Here is a 15,059-nt window from a genome sequence, read left to right as displayed (position 1 = left end):
CAGACCTAGCAATTCCACTCCTTGGCGTGTATCCTAGGCACACCCTTACATGGATGTGTAGGGACATGTGCTCAGAAATGTCCACTGCAGCAGTGCGCGTAATTGGGGAAAATTGAAAACAGCCTAAATATCCACCCATTAGGAGTATAACTAGATAAATTATGGACTATTCCTGCAATGGAATATTACACAGGACTGAAAAATGGATGGGGCAGAATGACATGTATCAACATGAGTAATCTCCCAAGACAACATTGAATTAAGAAGTAATTAGCATAAAGGTATAATTGGTGGGATATCATTAATACACTATTTAAGGACAGGTAACATAATCAAGGATACTTGGTGGATACATACATATGTAGTAAAATTATAAACACATGTGAAGAAACACTGTGCCTGAGGTTCAGTGTAGTGGTCACTTTTGGGCAAGCAGGTGGGGAGGACTACAGTGCAGACAAGCATCTGGGTGCACGCTGTGTCTGAAATGTTTGATTTCTTTGGCAAGTGACCAGTACAGAGGGATTAGCTATATTTTCTTCTGTGCTTTTTTAATGCATGAGTTATTTATAATAAAAATACTTGAAGAGAAGAAAAAGTCAGCACAAGGAGCATAAACTTAGGGTCATCGGTGAAGGTGAATTTCCAATATTCAGCCACCATTGTTGGGAGAAGAGTGTCTCCGTGGCCAGTAGATCCCTGAGTTGGGGTAGCTCAATGCCGTTAGTTGTAAAGACCACCCCTGGCTCCCTGGAGATGATTCTGTGCTCATCAGGAAACCAGCATCTTTGCCTTTCCACGGAGCGCATCCTTGGGATGCGAGTGATGTTCTAGGCACTCAAATTATCAAGAAAATTTATCACTCACCTGTTGCAACCTTGTATAGAAGGAGCCTCAGCATTTGGTAGCATGAGTTCATTCATCCCTGACCCCTGTCAAGCCAGGATCTGGACTCATGGTTTCTGGGTGCCATGGCTCTAGGTGAGACCCAGGGGAAGGGCAAGAACATTGGGGCTGGACACCCAGGCTCCCAACTACCCCTGAGGCACCTGGGTGGGCATCAGAAAAGGTGCCCCTCCTACAAGATGTTTTATGAACTTTTGAACAAAATCCCACCCAGCATTCACCTAGTCACCTGTGCCTGGGGGTCAAATCAGACTCCTTTGTGTCTTCATGGCAAACACCGAGCATGAGATCCAGTGGGAGGAATTACTACTGCTCCTCACCTGACTGCACAGCCCTGTGGTTAACGAAGCGCCTCCAGCATCCATCTCTACCTCTGAAGGCTCAGCTGCGCGTTGACCTGGTCAGGTGAGCAGGTAAGATTAGTACTCTGTTGTACGGGAGGAGCCTGTGACCATGCCCACATAGCTAGTAAGTTGAAGTGTTTGCACTGTTATGCCTTAGAAATACACTTTCCTCTCTCTTAGACATATCACCTTACAAAGAAAGTCACTTTGGTAAAAATATCCTTCAAACAATTGCTTGGAAAATATATATACAGAACCATCCCTCAGCAGGCAAATTATTTCCCTTTTCACCCAGTTGTAAATTGCTCACTCGGCTTGAAGTGTGAAGAGCAAAAGCTACTGGAGAACAGTTGGTTCTTTGGCCTGGAAAGTGACTTTGCTGTGGGAGAGCACGGCCAGAAGGGGATACGGGTGCCTTTTCTCTGCTCCTCACCTGTGCTTTCAGGTCAAAGTCAAAGTGAGGCAGACAGGTGGGCAGACAGCAGCCTTCAGGGGAACGGATGAGGGGGTGGGCACAGGATGCCCCCAGTGTCCTCCCTGCACAGCCTCCGGCTCCTGCAGTGTGTGTCGGCCACGGCTGTCACCACCCAGGGGAGGCTGGGAGGGCCCTGAGTCCCCACAGGGAAGCTGGGAGCTGGTCAGGGTCTCATCAAGAATGGCCCCTCCACCTCCCACTCCCCGCAGGGCGTCCTTGCCTCTCTCAAGAGGCTGTGGAGGGGCATGGTTGCAGAGCGTCCCATGTGAGCAGAGTCCCCAGGAGGAGGACAGGCTGGCATGGGTCATGGCGGGGGGTAGGGGCAGCTGGCAGGGAGAGCGCTTCTGTGTGTCTGATGGGGAGTGACCTAGACATTAGCTCGCCCTCAGGGCAGACCCAGGGGCCATGGGGAGGTGACTGGAGGAGGAGAAGTGTGATGTTTTCATGCCCCCAAAGGAATGGTAATTCTGGAATGGTGTTTCAGGCACATTGGTTAACACACGAAGCTTCACAACAATGATAGGAATGTTAATTCTAAAAGTGTCAAATCAAGTCTTCTAAAGTCCCTTCCACAGCTTCCGATTGTTCTTAGAGGAAAGTACAATCCAGGGCCCCTGGGGACCCTCATGATCCGGCCTCTGCTACTGCCTCCCCTCACCCCAGTGCCTTCCTCCACCTGGTCCTCCCCTGACAGCAGCACGCATCGGTCTCCCTTCAGATTCCCAACTCTCTGCTCCTCAGGACCTTTGCATGTGCTAATCTCGCTCTCAGGAGAGTGCCTGGGGGCACCTGAGATGGATCAGCCTTTCTCACCCATCAGGCCACACATGAGGTCCCTGGAGTGCAGCTGCCCTGGTCATCTGTCTAGACAGACCCCCTCTTAGGCTTCACGGTGGCACCCTTTGCCATTATCTGCTTATTTATTTATGCTTATCTGTCCAGGACATGCTTTCTGCATTGTGAGGGCAGAGGTTTTGTCTCTTTCTTTCCCGGGTCCTCACCCTGTGAGTTGCATGAACGCATGTGCTTCCCTCACAGCACCAGACTACAGCCCATGGGGGAAGTGCCTGACGGGTACTCGTCACTGGCAGGTCTCCTGGAATAGTTTTTAAAACCCTGGCAGGGATTCCCTGCAGCTTCTGGTACACACCTCCAGTCCCCTGTTCACCTTAAAGGCACAAGGGGGCGCTTTAAGCCTGGTTGTTAATGAACCGTCCAGAAGAATCTTGAATTAGGATATGCATCCCTCTGTACTGGCCTGTGAGGGGAGCAGCAGGCCCCAGCTTTGTAGAGGTTCCTGGGAATGCAAGAACCAACAGCCAGTCTTCCCTGCAGGGCAGGTGGAGTTGGATTGCTCCTGACAGTGGCAAGTGCTGCCTAGCTCTGGCAGATGTTTCTGGAATACCAATTTTGGGTGATTGGTCAAAGCCAAGTTACAGTAAGTGAGCTCTCCCTTTGTTGGAGATCGGTATACAGGTAGGCATGCAAATAGTTCTAGACCATGAGCTAAGAATGGTATTTACATTTTGAAAGGTTGTAAAAAAAAAAAAAAAGCCACATACACAAAATGATTATGCTGCAGAGACCACACATGGCCCACAACACCTAAATTATTTACTATCTGGCCCTTTATAGAAAACATTTGCTGATTGCCGGTCTTGACAATGAAAGGTAAGGGGACTCTGCTAGATAGCCCTGGGAGGGTTTTGGTCCCTAATAAAGAAGAGATGAGGAGGAGGTCTGCTCTTCTCCTTGATGGAATGTGGTTGTGGGGACATGTTAAGCCTGGAGCTGTGGCAGCCAGTTTGCGACCATGAAGCAACCAGCCCAAGAATGAGAGGCTAATATGCTGAGGAGGGAGAGAGAAGGAGGCCAGGTCCTTGAAAACACTGGTAAGCCCCTCTATGACCCTCTTCTTGGCCATTTGGTGTTGCAGTTTTCCGGAGCCGTACTGGGCCTCTCACTCCGCTCTCCTTAGTGGTCTATTCACAGCCAGCGGCTTACTTACCGTCTATGCTGCAGACTCCCAAGTTTGCACGTTCATACTGACCTCTCTGCTTGCTGCTGGTCAGTCCCAGCAGCTTACTCGGATGTCTCAAAGGTCCTTAAAACTGCAAGTTTCCAACCCCAAACTCAAGGTTGCCCACTCTTCTGACCAGTTCTTCTTCCCTATGAATTGTGCCAATTCTATGATCCAAGGGAGACACACAGGGCTGTCTTTACACTGCCCTTAGGACTTGTCTCCAATCAACAGCCACATGCGTCACATCTACTTCCAAATATCTTGGCTTCATCCTCTTCTCCCCACTTCCACCCTCAGCACCTGCTCCAAGTCACCAGCATCTGCTCCTGGGTCGTCTGAAGCTGCTTCCTTACTCATCTCCCCTACCAGTCTGTCTTTCTCACTGTGGCTAGAGTGGTATTTGAGAAAGGCAAGTACGTGCCTATCCCTCGCCTGGGCAACATCCACCAGTGGCCACTCATTTGCTCGTTAGGTAAAGAACAAAACCTTACCCTGGGTCCTGCACAGTCTTTCTTGCCCACCTCCCCAGCCTGATCTCATATCACTTTCCTTCTGGTTTTCCCCTCTGCTCCATGACACTAGGTTTTTGAAGGTGTTATGTTCCCTCTTGCCTCAGGGCCTTTGCACTTGCTGCTTAGCTTCCTTTCACTTAGTTGATTCTTCTTATCTTTCAAATCTCCAAACAACAGTCTCTCAGGGAAGTCCTTACCCCTCCACCAGACCTGGTGTCCCTGAGCTCTTGTGACACTACCTTGCTTTGCTCCACTGCAGCTATTGTCACTAAATATATGACCATTTAGTCATACAATGATGTGTTGGATTGTTTGAGTAGCGGTCTTTTTAAAAAAATCACTTAGCTGTGAGCCTCAAGAGGGAGGGACGAGGTCTATTTTGTTCTCCAACTGTATGCCAAATGCCAGTGGTGGAGGAGCTCCATGATCATAGTTGAATGAACAAATAAATGGGTGGATGCTTAAAGATCTTTTGAGACAAAAATAGGAACTGGGAGATAGTTTCAATACAACAGAAAGCTCAGGACAAAACATGTTTACTGAACATCTGGCTGTGCAGGTTAAAAAGTGACTTTTAAATTTGTTTGTTTCTAGAAAAAGTCAGACCAGTGGGGTAAGGTCACCTTTTCCTGAAGCCCCTTGCTAATTGAGCTCTAAAGGGGCTTCTGTGTTCGGGATGGAGAGCTGTGATGGGGAGTTGCTGGGACTGCCAGGGGACATGGACCATGAGCTCCCAGGGATGGGGACTGAGTCCTCATCTCTGGAATACTAATGTTCAGTACAGCGTTGACCTGAGCAGGTGCTTAGCAAATACTAATTCAGGCGCACACTGTTACTTGCCTTCCTGGTAGTGATTCCTTTGCTTTCCACAAAAACCGTGGTTGTGGTTGGGGAAGTGAAGTGCCCAGTCTCAGAAGATGAACTTGGTATATTTAAGTCACACCTGGGTGTTGTGTGCCTTTTGCTTGATACTTGAAACAGTTTGCAGTGTGCCTTGTAGCTATGGGTGGCTGTGTGCTTCATTTCTGGCTAATGGGACATATGTTCCTTCTAGGATTTTCTTCACTGGTGATAGGTGACAGACTCAAGAAAAGTGCCCCCTGACACAGCTTCCTTCTGTTTTGCTCTTGGAGTTCGGACTTGGTCATGATGCCTGAACCTGTAATAGCCACCCTGTGACCATGAGCCTTCAAGCGCAGGGAGCCACAACACTGAGAAAGGTGAGACAGTGGAGGACAAGACAAAGGGAGTCTGGGTCCTCAGTTACATCAGCACCAGCCCCTGCCGGCTCCCTCTGAATTTCCTGTCATGTTAGAGAATTGGTTGCATAAACCACGAGTAGTCAGGCTTTCTGTAACTCACAGCCGAAAGCATTCCTGATCAATATGTTTATTTAAAATTTCTTTTATTTCGAAATGATTTCAAACTTACAGAAGAGTTGTGTGATGAGGACCCTTCATCCACCCTTCACCCAGACTTACCATTTGCTACCTCAGCATGGCTTCGCTAAGGACCAGGAGAGTCTACTGACCGAATTCAGGAAATTTAAGATTGACACCGTACAATCGCCTCATTGTCAATAACTGTCTGACCCCCTGGCCCAGCTGGCTTGCCTCTTCAGTGTGCTTTAATCTGGCACAGTTCCTCTTTCTTCATTTGTTGTGACATCAACACCTTTGAAAAGGTCGGGCAAGGTATAGAAAGTCCCTCCATCTGGGTTTGCCAGATGGCTCCTCAGGAGACAGGGATGCCTCAGAAGGATGCTGTGCCCTTGGCACATCAAGCCAACAGGCTCCTGGCATCTGTTTGGCACCACCATTCCTGGTGGTGGTAACTTTGTTCATCACCGAGGGGAGACCTGCTTCTCAACTGTAAGTTACCATTTTTTCTCCTTATAATCAGTAAGTAACATGAGGTGCTTTGAGACCAAGCCGATGCCCTGCTCCTCTCCAGACCTTTACTTGTGGTGACTCTTGTCTAAATCCATTACTATTATGGCTGCAAAATGTGATTTTTTCCCTGACTGTTACTCCTTTGATACTTACTGACTGGCATCTGACCAGAGGGAAGGCTCCTCCCTCACCTCCCTCTCCCCCTCCCTCCATCTCCCCTGCCTTCCTTTTTTCCTTTTATCACTATAGATTCATTGGATTCTCGGTTTGTTGATTCGAGTGTAGTCCATTAGTGTCATTGTTAGTTCTGATGCTTGCCTCAGATCTGGCAGGTGGGAGCCCCACCAAGATCCGGGTACCCTGTGCATATTGAGCAACATTTAGTCAGAAGCTATGAGAAATGGAGCAACACTTACTCATCCGTGAATTAGTTGCACTAGATAATGCTAGTCTAAACTGCAGGGAAAAATAACCCCCAAATCCCAGTGACAAAGAGAAAGAAGCATACTTCTCCCTCATGCAAAGGCCGGATGCCGGCCAGTGGGGGCCTCTCCATCCAGTAACTCAGGCTTCCAGGCCGATTCCCTCTTGCAGCTCTGCCGTCCCTGCATGAGGCCATCACTGAAGAGGAGAGAAGGCCAGGGAGTCATGCCAGTCAGGTTTAGGTGCTCTGGCAGGGACAGCTGCCTCACGGCTGCTCACATTCCCACTTCCCAGAAATGCCAGGGGTCTGGGCAGCCCAGAATGCACAGGGGTCATGGGCGCGCCCTCCTTCCTCATCCCTCCTTGGCATGGACTGGTTTCCTTCTGCCCAGGCTGACCCGAAGTGGATGACACAACATCCTCAGGTGATTTACAGCTGAGGTAAGAAAGGTACGTAGACAAGAAGTGAGCAGCCATCACCCCGCAGTGAGCTGGCAGGCGAGCTGACGAGGGGTAGGTGCCATGGGGCTAGTCACAGAGCATTTACCTCCCTGGAGTCCTGAGGTTCATTGGCCCTGGGTTTGAAAGATGAATGGGCGTTGGGCCCCATTCAGAAAAGAGTGGGAAGGACCCTCCAGCCAGAGGGGAGAACAAGCGAGGGCGTCCGACCTCACGAAACAGATGTGCTGGAGAAAGGGGAACGTGGGCTGGGAGAAGATGGAGCCTGCTGGGCAAGGCCCCGGAGGCAACGGACAAGGCTGACCAGGTAGGGAACCAGGTGGTGACCAGATGGCAAAGAGCCATGCTAAGAAGTTCAGAATGAATACATCAGATTCTGTTAGTTGGGTTAATAACCAATAACACGGGTTGTGAGGAATCGCAGGACATGTTTAAGCTGATACGGGCTTCACATTGTTAGGGGAATCATCCTGTGGCAGAGCCTCAGGTGGAGGGAAGAGAAGACATCACGACACAGGGACCTATTGGGAGGCTCTGGCCACCATGCAGGTACAAAGCAATAAGGCCCTTAGTTGGGGGCAGCACAGGGGACAGATAGAAAGGGGTGGCTGTTGGAGCAATTTTGGCACAATGACACAACAATGGCTTCTGTGCACTGCAAACGGCATGGATGATATTATTTGCTCCAGTTCTTCCTGGCCTCCCCGCCTTGCTGTGGCTTCCTGAGGGCAGGACATATTTCTTGCTTGCCCTGGTGACCTGCTGTGATCAGGTGCCTATGAGCTCAGTGAACACAGGCCCCATCTGACCAGAGACTCCATGCGTATGTGTAGTTGGGGCAGCCCTGTCAGATCCTGCCCTGCACCCCAAGAAGAGTGAGCTTCAGGGGAAGCGCTGACCTAGGAGTCAGGGGGGCAAGGGGCAAACTGAACCTTACCCACCATTTAGGGTAAAGCTCCTCCAGCTGAACACAGATCATTGGTGAGAAATGAATGTTTGGTGTTTTAAACCACTGAGATCCTACTGCTGTTTGTTACACAGCATTATAGTAACAAAACTTGACTAATACAGAGACCTACCATTTCCTGAGTACAGCATGTCATCTTTTCACAATATCTCTACAGATTAAGTATCAGTGTTACCATCTTAAAGATGAGGAAACAAGCTCAAATAGGTGAAGTCACTTGCTCAAGTTTCCAGAGCTGGCGAATCAGAGCAGAGAGCTTTGAGCCCAGGGCTGTCTGACCTGCAAGTCCATCTTCTTTCCCCTACCTACACGGAGGTGCCAGTCTTCTGGGGTAGCTACTTTATCCTGCCAGAAATGGCTGCTGCCGGCTTCCTGTGCTTCTGGGCTGGGAAAGGGGAGGAGACTGACCTTGGGTGTGAAGGGGAGGCCTCCAGGTCACTGTCAATGGGCCTGGGCTTGCGTGGCTTTTCCAACCACAGGGATGGATATTGAGGATGATAACGCAGGGTCATCTCTGCCTTTCAGCCTGGGCTCTGCTGAGCCAGGCTGAGCACAGAGGCAGGCCTGGCACCCGGGGAGCCCAGGTGTATCCTGTAGCCAAGGAACCAAGCCTTTCTTGGTATAAAACAGAGTTGCGTCTTTTGATACCTGCTGTGGCTTCACGAACATCCTGAGTACTGTCTTTCGGATTTTTCCACTTGCCTCAGTAAAGCAAATCCAATTTAAAATATATCTTCAGGAAAAGGAGGACCGATGAGTTCAACTAGAAGACTATTTGCTTAAGACAGATTAGGAAAACCCCCTTTTTGGCTAAAATGATCCAAGCAAATCTCCTAGTACAATCTTGCAGGAGCCAAATGCGTGACAGGACCCCTTCCTGGCTGCCATCCTCTGAAGGCAGGGCCCTGGCTGGGGTAAAATGAGAGGAGTTTATTAGCTGCCTAGCTGGACTCCACGCTGACAGTGCTGGGCTCGGAGGCGGACTGAAGAGATTTCTCGGTTTTCCGGTTGTTGTTAACTCTGCCCGGCTCTTTTGAAAAATGTGCGAAAGAGCCTGGAGGGAGAGGGCAGCCCGGGCTTACCCCAAACCATCCTCCCCAGCAGACACACCGCTCCAGGAGCCCTCTCAGGGGAGACCGGAGAGACACGGGCTGTGGCAACCTGGCTGCATATTGTTGCTTTGCATGTATAAGGTGTTATTGATAGAAAACGCACGGTTTCCCAAAGTGATGGGAAACATGGTCTTTTGAATAACAGAGGGGAAAGTCTTAATGTTCTGAGAATCTGTCCTTTCGTACACGAAGCTTCATGCCACTGAGCCTTTGCACACACTGTTCCCTCTGTTGGGATGCCCTCCACCCAGAATGTGGCTGGACTCTTGTTTCACCCTCCAGCTCACGTGTCCTTCTGTCTGTCAGCCCCTCACCATGCTGCCTGCCCAAACAGGCCTCTGTCCCCTTGTGCTCACACCACCACCAAGCCTTGTTTGTTCCTTGTGCAAGGTGGGGCTTTTTCAGTTACAGGTGAGAACTGAGGCTCAACTCAGGCTCGTGTCAGCAAAGGGTGATTTTTTGGCTTTTGTACGAATGGATGAGAGGTTCGATGACATCCTTCCCTCCCCTTGTCTCTGTCTCTGATTCTTTTCCTTGCCTTCTCCACCTCTTCCCCCTTCCTTTCCCTGGTCTTCTTACCCCCTCCCTCCCCCTTCTCTCCAATGTCATAACTATGGCAGATAAGCTGACACAGGGGTCTACTGGATCGCAGGACGCCAGCTCAGTCCAGAAGAATCCGGTACGCGTCCCGGACAGGTGGTGTCCAAGTAAGATCTAAAAGGAGGGAAAGGTACCAACACTGTGAAGGTACAGTGTTGTAACAGTACCTTGTAACCAAGCCTTGTAACAGTGGGACTTGGGGGGTTAGAGGATGAGCAGTAAGATCTGGAACGCTGCTCTCTCTTGTGTTTCTCCACCATTCTTAAAAAAAAAAAAAAACAACGGCTTTGGGCCACCTCCCGTTTCAAGCCTCAGTTTCCTCTTCTGTTAAGCACTGAATCCATCCTTCTAAGGTCCAAAAGGAGAAAGAGGGCAAGTGCCTGCAGGGAGGAGGCTCCTTCCTCCCACTTGTCCTCCGGGATCACCCCAAGTTATTCTCCAAGGGGGTGAAGTGGGGGGGACTCCCCCAGGAGGTCCCCTAAGCCCTCTTAGGATGGATGTTAGGGGGCGTGTTTCTAGGAGTCGCGCTCCCTGAGCGCTTTCCCTGGACGGCCTCACTGAACCCGTACAGCACCCTGAGGAGTCGGGTTCATTAGCCCATTCTGTGGATGAGGAAACAGAGGCTCAGCCGACTTCAGTAGGGCGCCCAAGGCCCCACAGCCAGGGACGGGTCCGGACTGGGACTTGGGTCTGTGAGAAATCCAAGACCGCCGTCTTGACCCTACAAACGCTCTTTGCCAGTCTGGAAGCCAGGGATTCTCCCCATCCTGAACGCGCGTTCACCAAACGTGGTCAGGGCCAGGGCGCCAGGGCCGAGCCAGGCGCCGCTGGGACTCCCCGGAGCGCGTTCTCCTCTGCGCCGGGAGACGGTCCGGCACCGGCGCGCCTCTCCCCGCGGGCTCGCCCCGAACTCCGGCGGGCGCAGCGCGGGGAGTGTTTGCGCCAGGGCACAGGTGCGCCGGGTGCGCGGGGAGCGGGGAGCGGGAGGATGCGAGCGCGGAGCGCGGGGGCTGGGGCCCGGGCCCCAGGAGCGGAGAGGGACCGCGGCGCCGCAGCAGCGCTCGCCCAGCGCCGGCAGCTCCGGCCACCGCCCCTTCGGGGCTGGGTCGCGCTTCGCTTCTCGGGGCCGAACCGGACACAGCCACGGCCGCCGCTGCCCTGCGCCCTGGCGGCTCCCGGGAACAGCCTGGCTGCCCCGGCCGCTTCCTGCCCCCAGCGCGGTCACTGGATGGGGGCAACGCGGCGACAGACCCGGAGGCGCTCCAGGAGGCGAGAGCGGTCACCGCGCGCTCCGGGGTCCCGACGCAACGTTCGGTGAGCGCCCCGCGGGGCCCTGGGAGCCCTTAGCCTCGGGTACCGGCACGCCAGCCCCCGGTGCCTGATGGGGCCGCCCTGCGGGAGTAGGGCTGAAGTTGGGACCGCGCGCAGCCCTCCCCTGCCGCTGAGCCCGACATGCTGCGGCCGGGGCGCAATGGCACCGCGTACCGGGCGTGGTTCGGGCAGCAGTATCTGGCGCAGGGGGGCGCCGTGGGGGGCTCGGCGGGAGCGGCGCCGCTGGGGCCGGCGCAGGTGGTCACCGCCGGCCTCCTGACCCTGCTCATCGTCTGGACCCTGCTGGGCAACGTGCTGGTGTGCGCGGCCATCGTGCGCAGCCGCCACCTGCGCGCCAAGATGACCAACGTCTTCATCGTGTCTCTGGCTGTGTCTGATCTCTTGGTGGCACTGCTGGTCATGCCCTGGAAGGCAGTCGCCGAAGTGGCCGGTTACTGGCCCTTTGGGGCCTTCTGCGACGTCTGGGTGGCCTTCGACATCATGTGTTCCACCGCCTCCATCCTGAACCTGTGTGTCATCAGCTTGGACCGCTACTGGGCCATCTCCAAGCCCTTCCGCTACCAGCGCAAGATGACCCAGCGCATGGCCTTTGCCATGGTTGGCCTGGCTTGGACCTTGTCCATACTCATCTCCTTCATCCCAGTCCAGCTCCACTGGCACAGGGACAAAGCAGGCTCCTGGCGCGGGATGAACGCGCCATCCAACCTGGCCAATGGGACGCCCTGGGAGGAAGCCGGGGAGCCACAGTTGAGGGCGGAGAACTGTGACTCCAGCCTGAACCGAACCTACGCCATCTCCTCCTCGTTGATCAGCTTCTACATCCCAGTGGCCATCATGATTGTGACCTACACGCGCATCTACCGCATTGCCCAGGTGCAGATCCGCAGGATTTCCTCCCTGGAGAGGGCCGCGGAGCATGCGCAGAGCTGCCGGAGCCGTGCGGCCTGTGCGCCTGACACCAGCCTGCGGGCATCCATCAAGAAGGAGACCAAGGTCCTTAAGACCCTGTCGCTGATCATGGGGGTCTTCGTGTGCTGCTGGCTGCCCTTCTTCATCCTTAACTGCATGGTCCCCTTCTGCAGTGGACGCCCCGAGGGTCCTCGGGCGGGCTTCCCCTGCGTCAGCGAGACCACCTTCAACGTCTTTGTCTGGTTCGGCTGGGCCAACTCCTCCCTCAACCCGGTCATCTACGCCTTCAACGCCGACTTCCGGAAGGTGTTCGCCCAGCTGCTGGGGTGCAGCCGCCTCTGCTTCCGCACCCCGGTGGAGGCAGTGATCATCAGCAATGAGTTCATCTCCTACAACCAGGACACCGTCTTCCACAAGGAGATTGCAGCAGCCTACATCCACATGATCCCCAACGCCGTGACCCCGGGGGACGAGGATGTGGACAAGGAAGAGGACGAGGGCCCTTTCGACCAGATGTCCCAGATCTCTCAGACGTCCCCAGATGGCGCCCCTGCTGCCGAGTATGCCTGGGAGCTGGACTGCGAGGGTGAGATTTCATTAGGCAAAATAACGCCTTTCACCCCAAATGGATTCCGTGAAACCACGTAAGAAATGCCCCTGGTGGGTCTGGATAGCTGCACAGACATAAACAAGCATACGGAACACACAGGGACACACAGATATGCTTGCAGGGCTGCTCAGGCGATCACGTGTTCCGTCTGCGTTGTAGCCCATGTGCTCAGAAACCTCCCCAGTCTGATTTATTGTTTGAAGAAATTGGCAGAAGCAGTTGGAATAAACTCAAATATATCCAGCCTAGTAGAGATGGACTAATGTTCTTGCTAGACAAGAGAAGATGGTGATGGGTTCTCAAAAAAAAAGTGCACTTGGAATTTAAAAATATACCCCTCCCCCCTTTAAACAAGTGGATCGTTGAGTGTTACCGTGTTCGGGATCATATTAAACAGGTTCCATGTGTGTGTAGTGCTGATGGGAGTGTGTGGCTCTCCCGTGTCTTGCTTCCTGTGGCCCTGTGTTAATGCAGTTTCTGCTCTGTGTGTATCTTAGGACAGCTGAGGAAATCTTCCTGATTTGTTCTGGTGTCTAATAAACACAAATTATGTATATTGTGGGGTGATTATCTTTGCTTTGCCCGACCCGTTTTCAGGACAGCCTTTGGAGAAACTACAAGAGCATCCTTAAGAGCAGGGGAGATTTTGGCTGAGTCTGGAAGCACGTATTTATTTTCTTTACAGACAGCTTGGACTTAAAGGTATACACAGGGACAAGGGACCTGGAGAACCTTCTGATTTCTCAGGTTCTTTTTCATTAGATACATCTTGATCCTGTGCTGAAACCTGGCTTCAATGAAATGGCACCAAATATGGACTTCTCAAGCCCAGAATTCTAATATTTTTTTTTCATAAGGAATCTTCTTTTTAAAATAATGTAACATAAACCTCTTCTCTGGATTCCTAGATGATGCTATCAGTTCACTGAGGAGATGATATAGGATAATAGCTCCATCTTTCTCAATCTCAAATCTAGGGTGTTTTAGAGTTACATGGCTTTTGGTCAACCATGTTTTCTGAAAGACTTTGAAATGTGTGAGCCGATATGCTTTAAAAAACAAATGCCATTTTTAAATAGGCATTTTCATTTCATAATAAGAAATGAGGCAATACATTTTAACTAAAATCTGGGAGCCAGAGATGATGTCCAAAATGAACTTAAAGTTGGAAAATATGTTGGTTGAGATGCCCAACAAAAAACCCCCATGAATTCCAGTCTTTTTGTTTTCCCTTTCTGCGGTCTGCACAGTAAGGGGAGCATTTTATTCCAGAACTGTTCCAGTTGAGAGCATATTATTACCATTAGATCTAAATGTGAGCATTGTTAATGGAAGCAAATGAAATGTAAATAGGCAATTTCTTACAAGTCCCTACTTTGAAGCAGGTTTATCAAGGACAGTTCAATCAGTTTCAGTTTCCCTAGGGCTAATTTTATTGTCAGTCTACTGAACAACCATGTCTTTTTCACTATAAAATGTACAGCACCTGGCGTGTAAAGCTTAATAAATATTTGCGGAATGAATAACAGACTATTTCTGGAACAGTGAGATTGAAAGCATATCCTGTTTGGCACATTAATTTTCATTTATGATTTAGTCAAACTCATATTGGAATCTGAGGTCTGTGTTCTGTTTCTGACTTCTTGTGAACTGATAGCTAAGTGCATCTTCTGGAAACATCCAGGGGAGCTGACACCTCTCTGCTCTAGGATCCGGAGATGGCTCTGTGACTTTGAGTGAATCGGTTAACCCCTCTGGACCTCGCTTTCTATCTGCATCTGTAAAGTGAAAGACTTACACTAGAGCATGATTTTCCACATTGTTTTTCATGATACACATTCTACCAGTTGGGGTCTAAGGTTAAGTTCAGCAAACGTAGGTACAATATCTGTTGTCTCTACAAGGCTTCTTAGAGCTTCTCCTATGCATTGTGAATCCCTAAGCAGGAGAAATTTCCCGGTGTGAATCCTTGTGTGGTGGAATTCTTCATTACCATCTTTCTGGAGACTAAAATTGCCGGGAACACTATTGGAGAATCTCTAATTGATCTGGAAGTCTCTCTAAAATGCTGCTATTCTGTTCTAGATAATAGATTGTTATTAGCAAAACCTTTGGTGGCAATGTTGTACCAGGGCCCTGTTTAGTTTCTGTTTTAGAAAAAATGGGTTCTCTAAGGACTTTGGAAAGTCCTTCCACAAAATTACAATTATTTACACCTTCTGTGTGCTGGGCACCATTCTAGGAACACAGTCCCCAGGAAAATACTGTGATATCTTGGAACTTACACATTAGTGGGAGAGAGACAAGCAAATGAACATGGCTATGCTACACATGTGTATCAGGTCAGGCTGTGATAACTGATGTGACACAAAATGACACATTGTTTTGATGTGATCATTTTAAGAGTGAGGACCCTGCTCTTTTATTTAGGGTGGTCCAGGAGGGCCTCTCAGAAGAGACCAAGCTGAAGAGCAAGGGCTGGGGTGGTGCTAATG

General features: G+C 51.0%; 1 protein-coding gene across 1 annotated transcript; it reads left to right on the top strand.

The window, feature by feature from the left end:
• Positions 1-10,824: 10,824 nt before the first annotated feature.
• DRD5 (dopamine receptor D5) lies at positions 10,825-13,361 on the top strand. The gene has a single exon (XM_017640904.3). It carries the CDS (start codon positions 11,166-11,168, stop codon positions 12,600-12,602), a length of 1,437 nt encoding a protein of 478 aa, XP_017496393.3. The 5' UTR covers positions 10,825-11,165; the 3' UTR covers positions 12,603-13,361.
• Positions 13,362-15,059: the final 1,698 nt, after the last annotated feature.

The sequence above is a fragment of the Manis javanica genome, chromosome 5 (genome assembly GCF_040802235.1).
Source record: "Manis javanica isolate MJ-LG chromosome 5, MJ_LKY, whole genome shotgun sequence".
NCBI lineage: Eukaryota > Metazoa > Chordata > Mammalia > Pholidota > Manidae > Manis > Manis javanica.
Note: the sequence above shows the minus strand (reverse complement) of the source record. Positions and strands in the feature narration are given on the sequence as shown.

Bases quoted from the DNA above. Each gene is read 5' to 3' on its own strand.
- DRD5 (XM_017640904.3), top strand. From the start codon at position 11,166: ATGCTGCGGCCGGGGCGCAATGGCACCGCGTACCGGGCGTGGTTCGGG.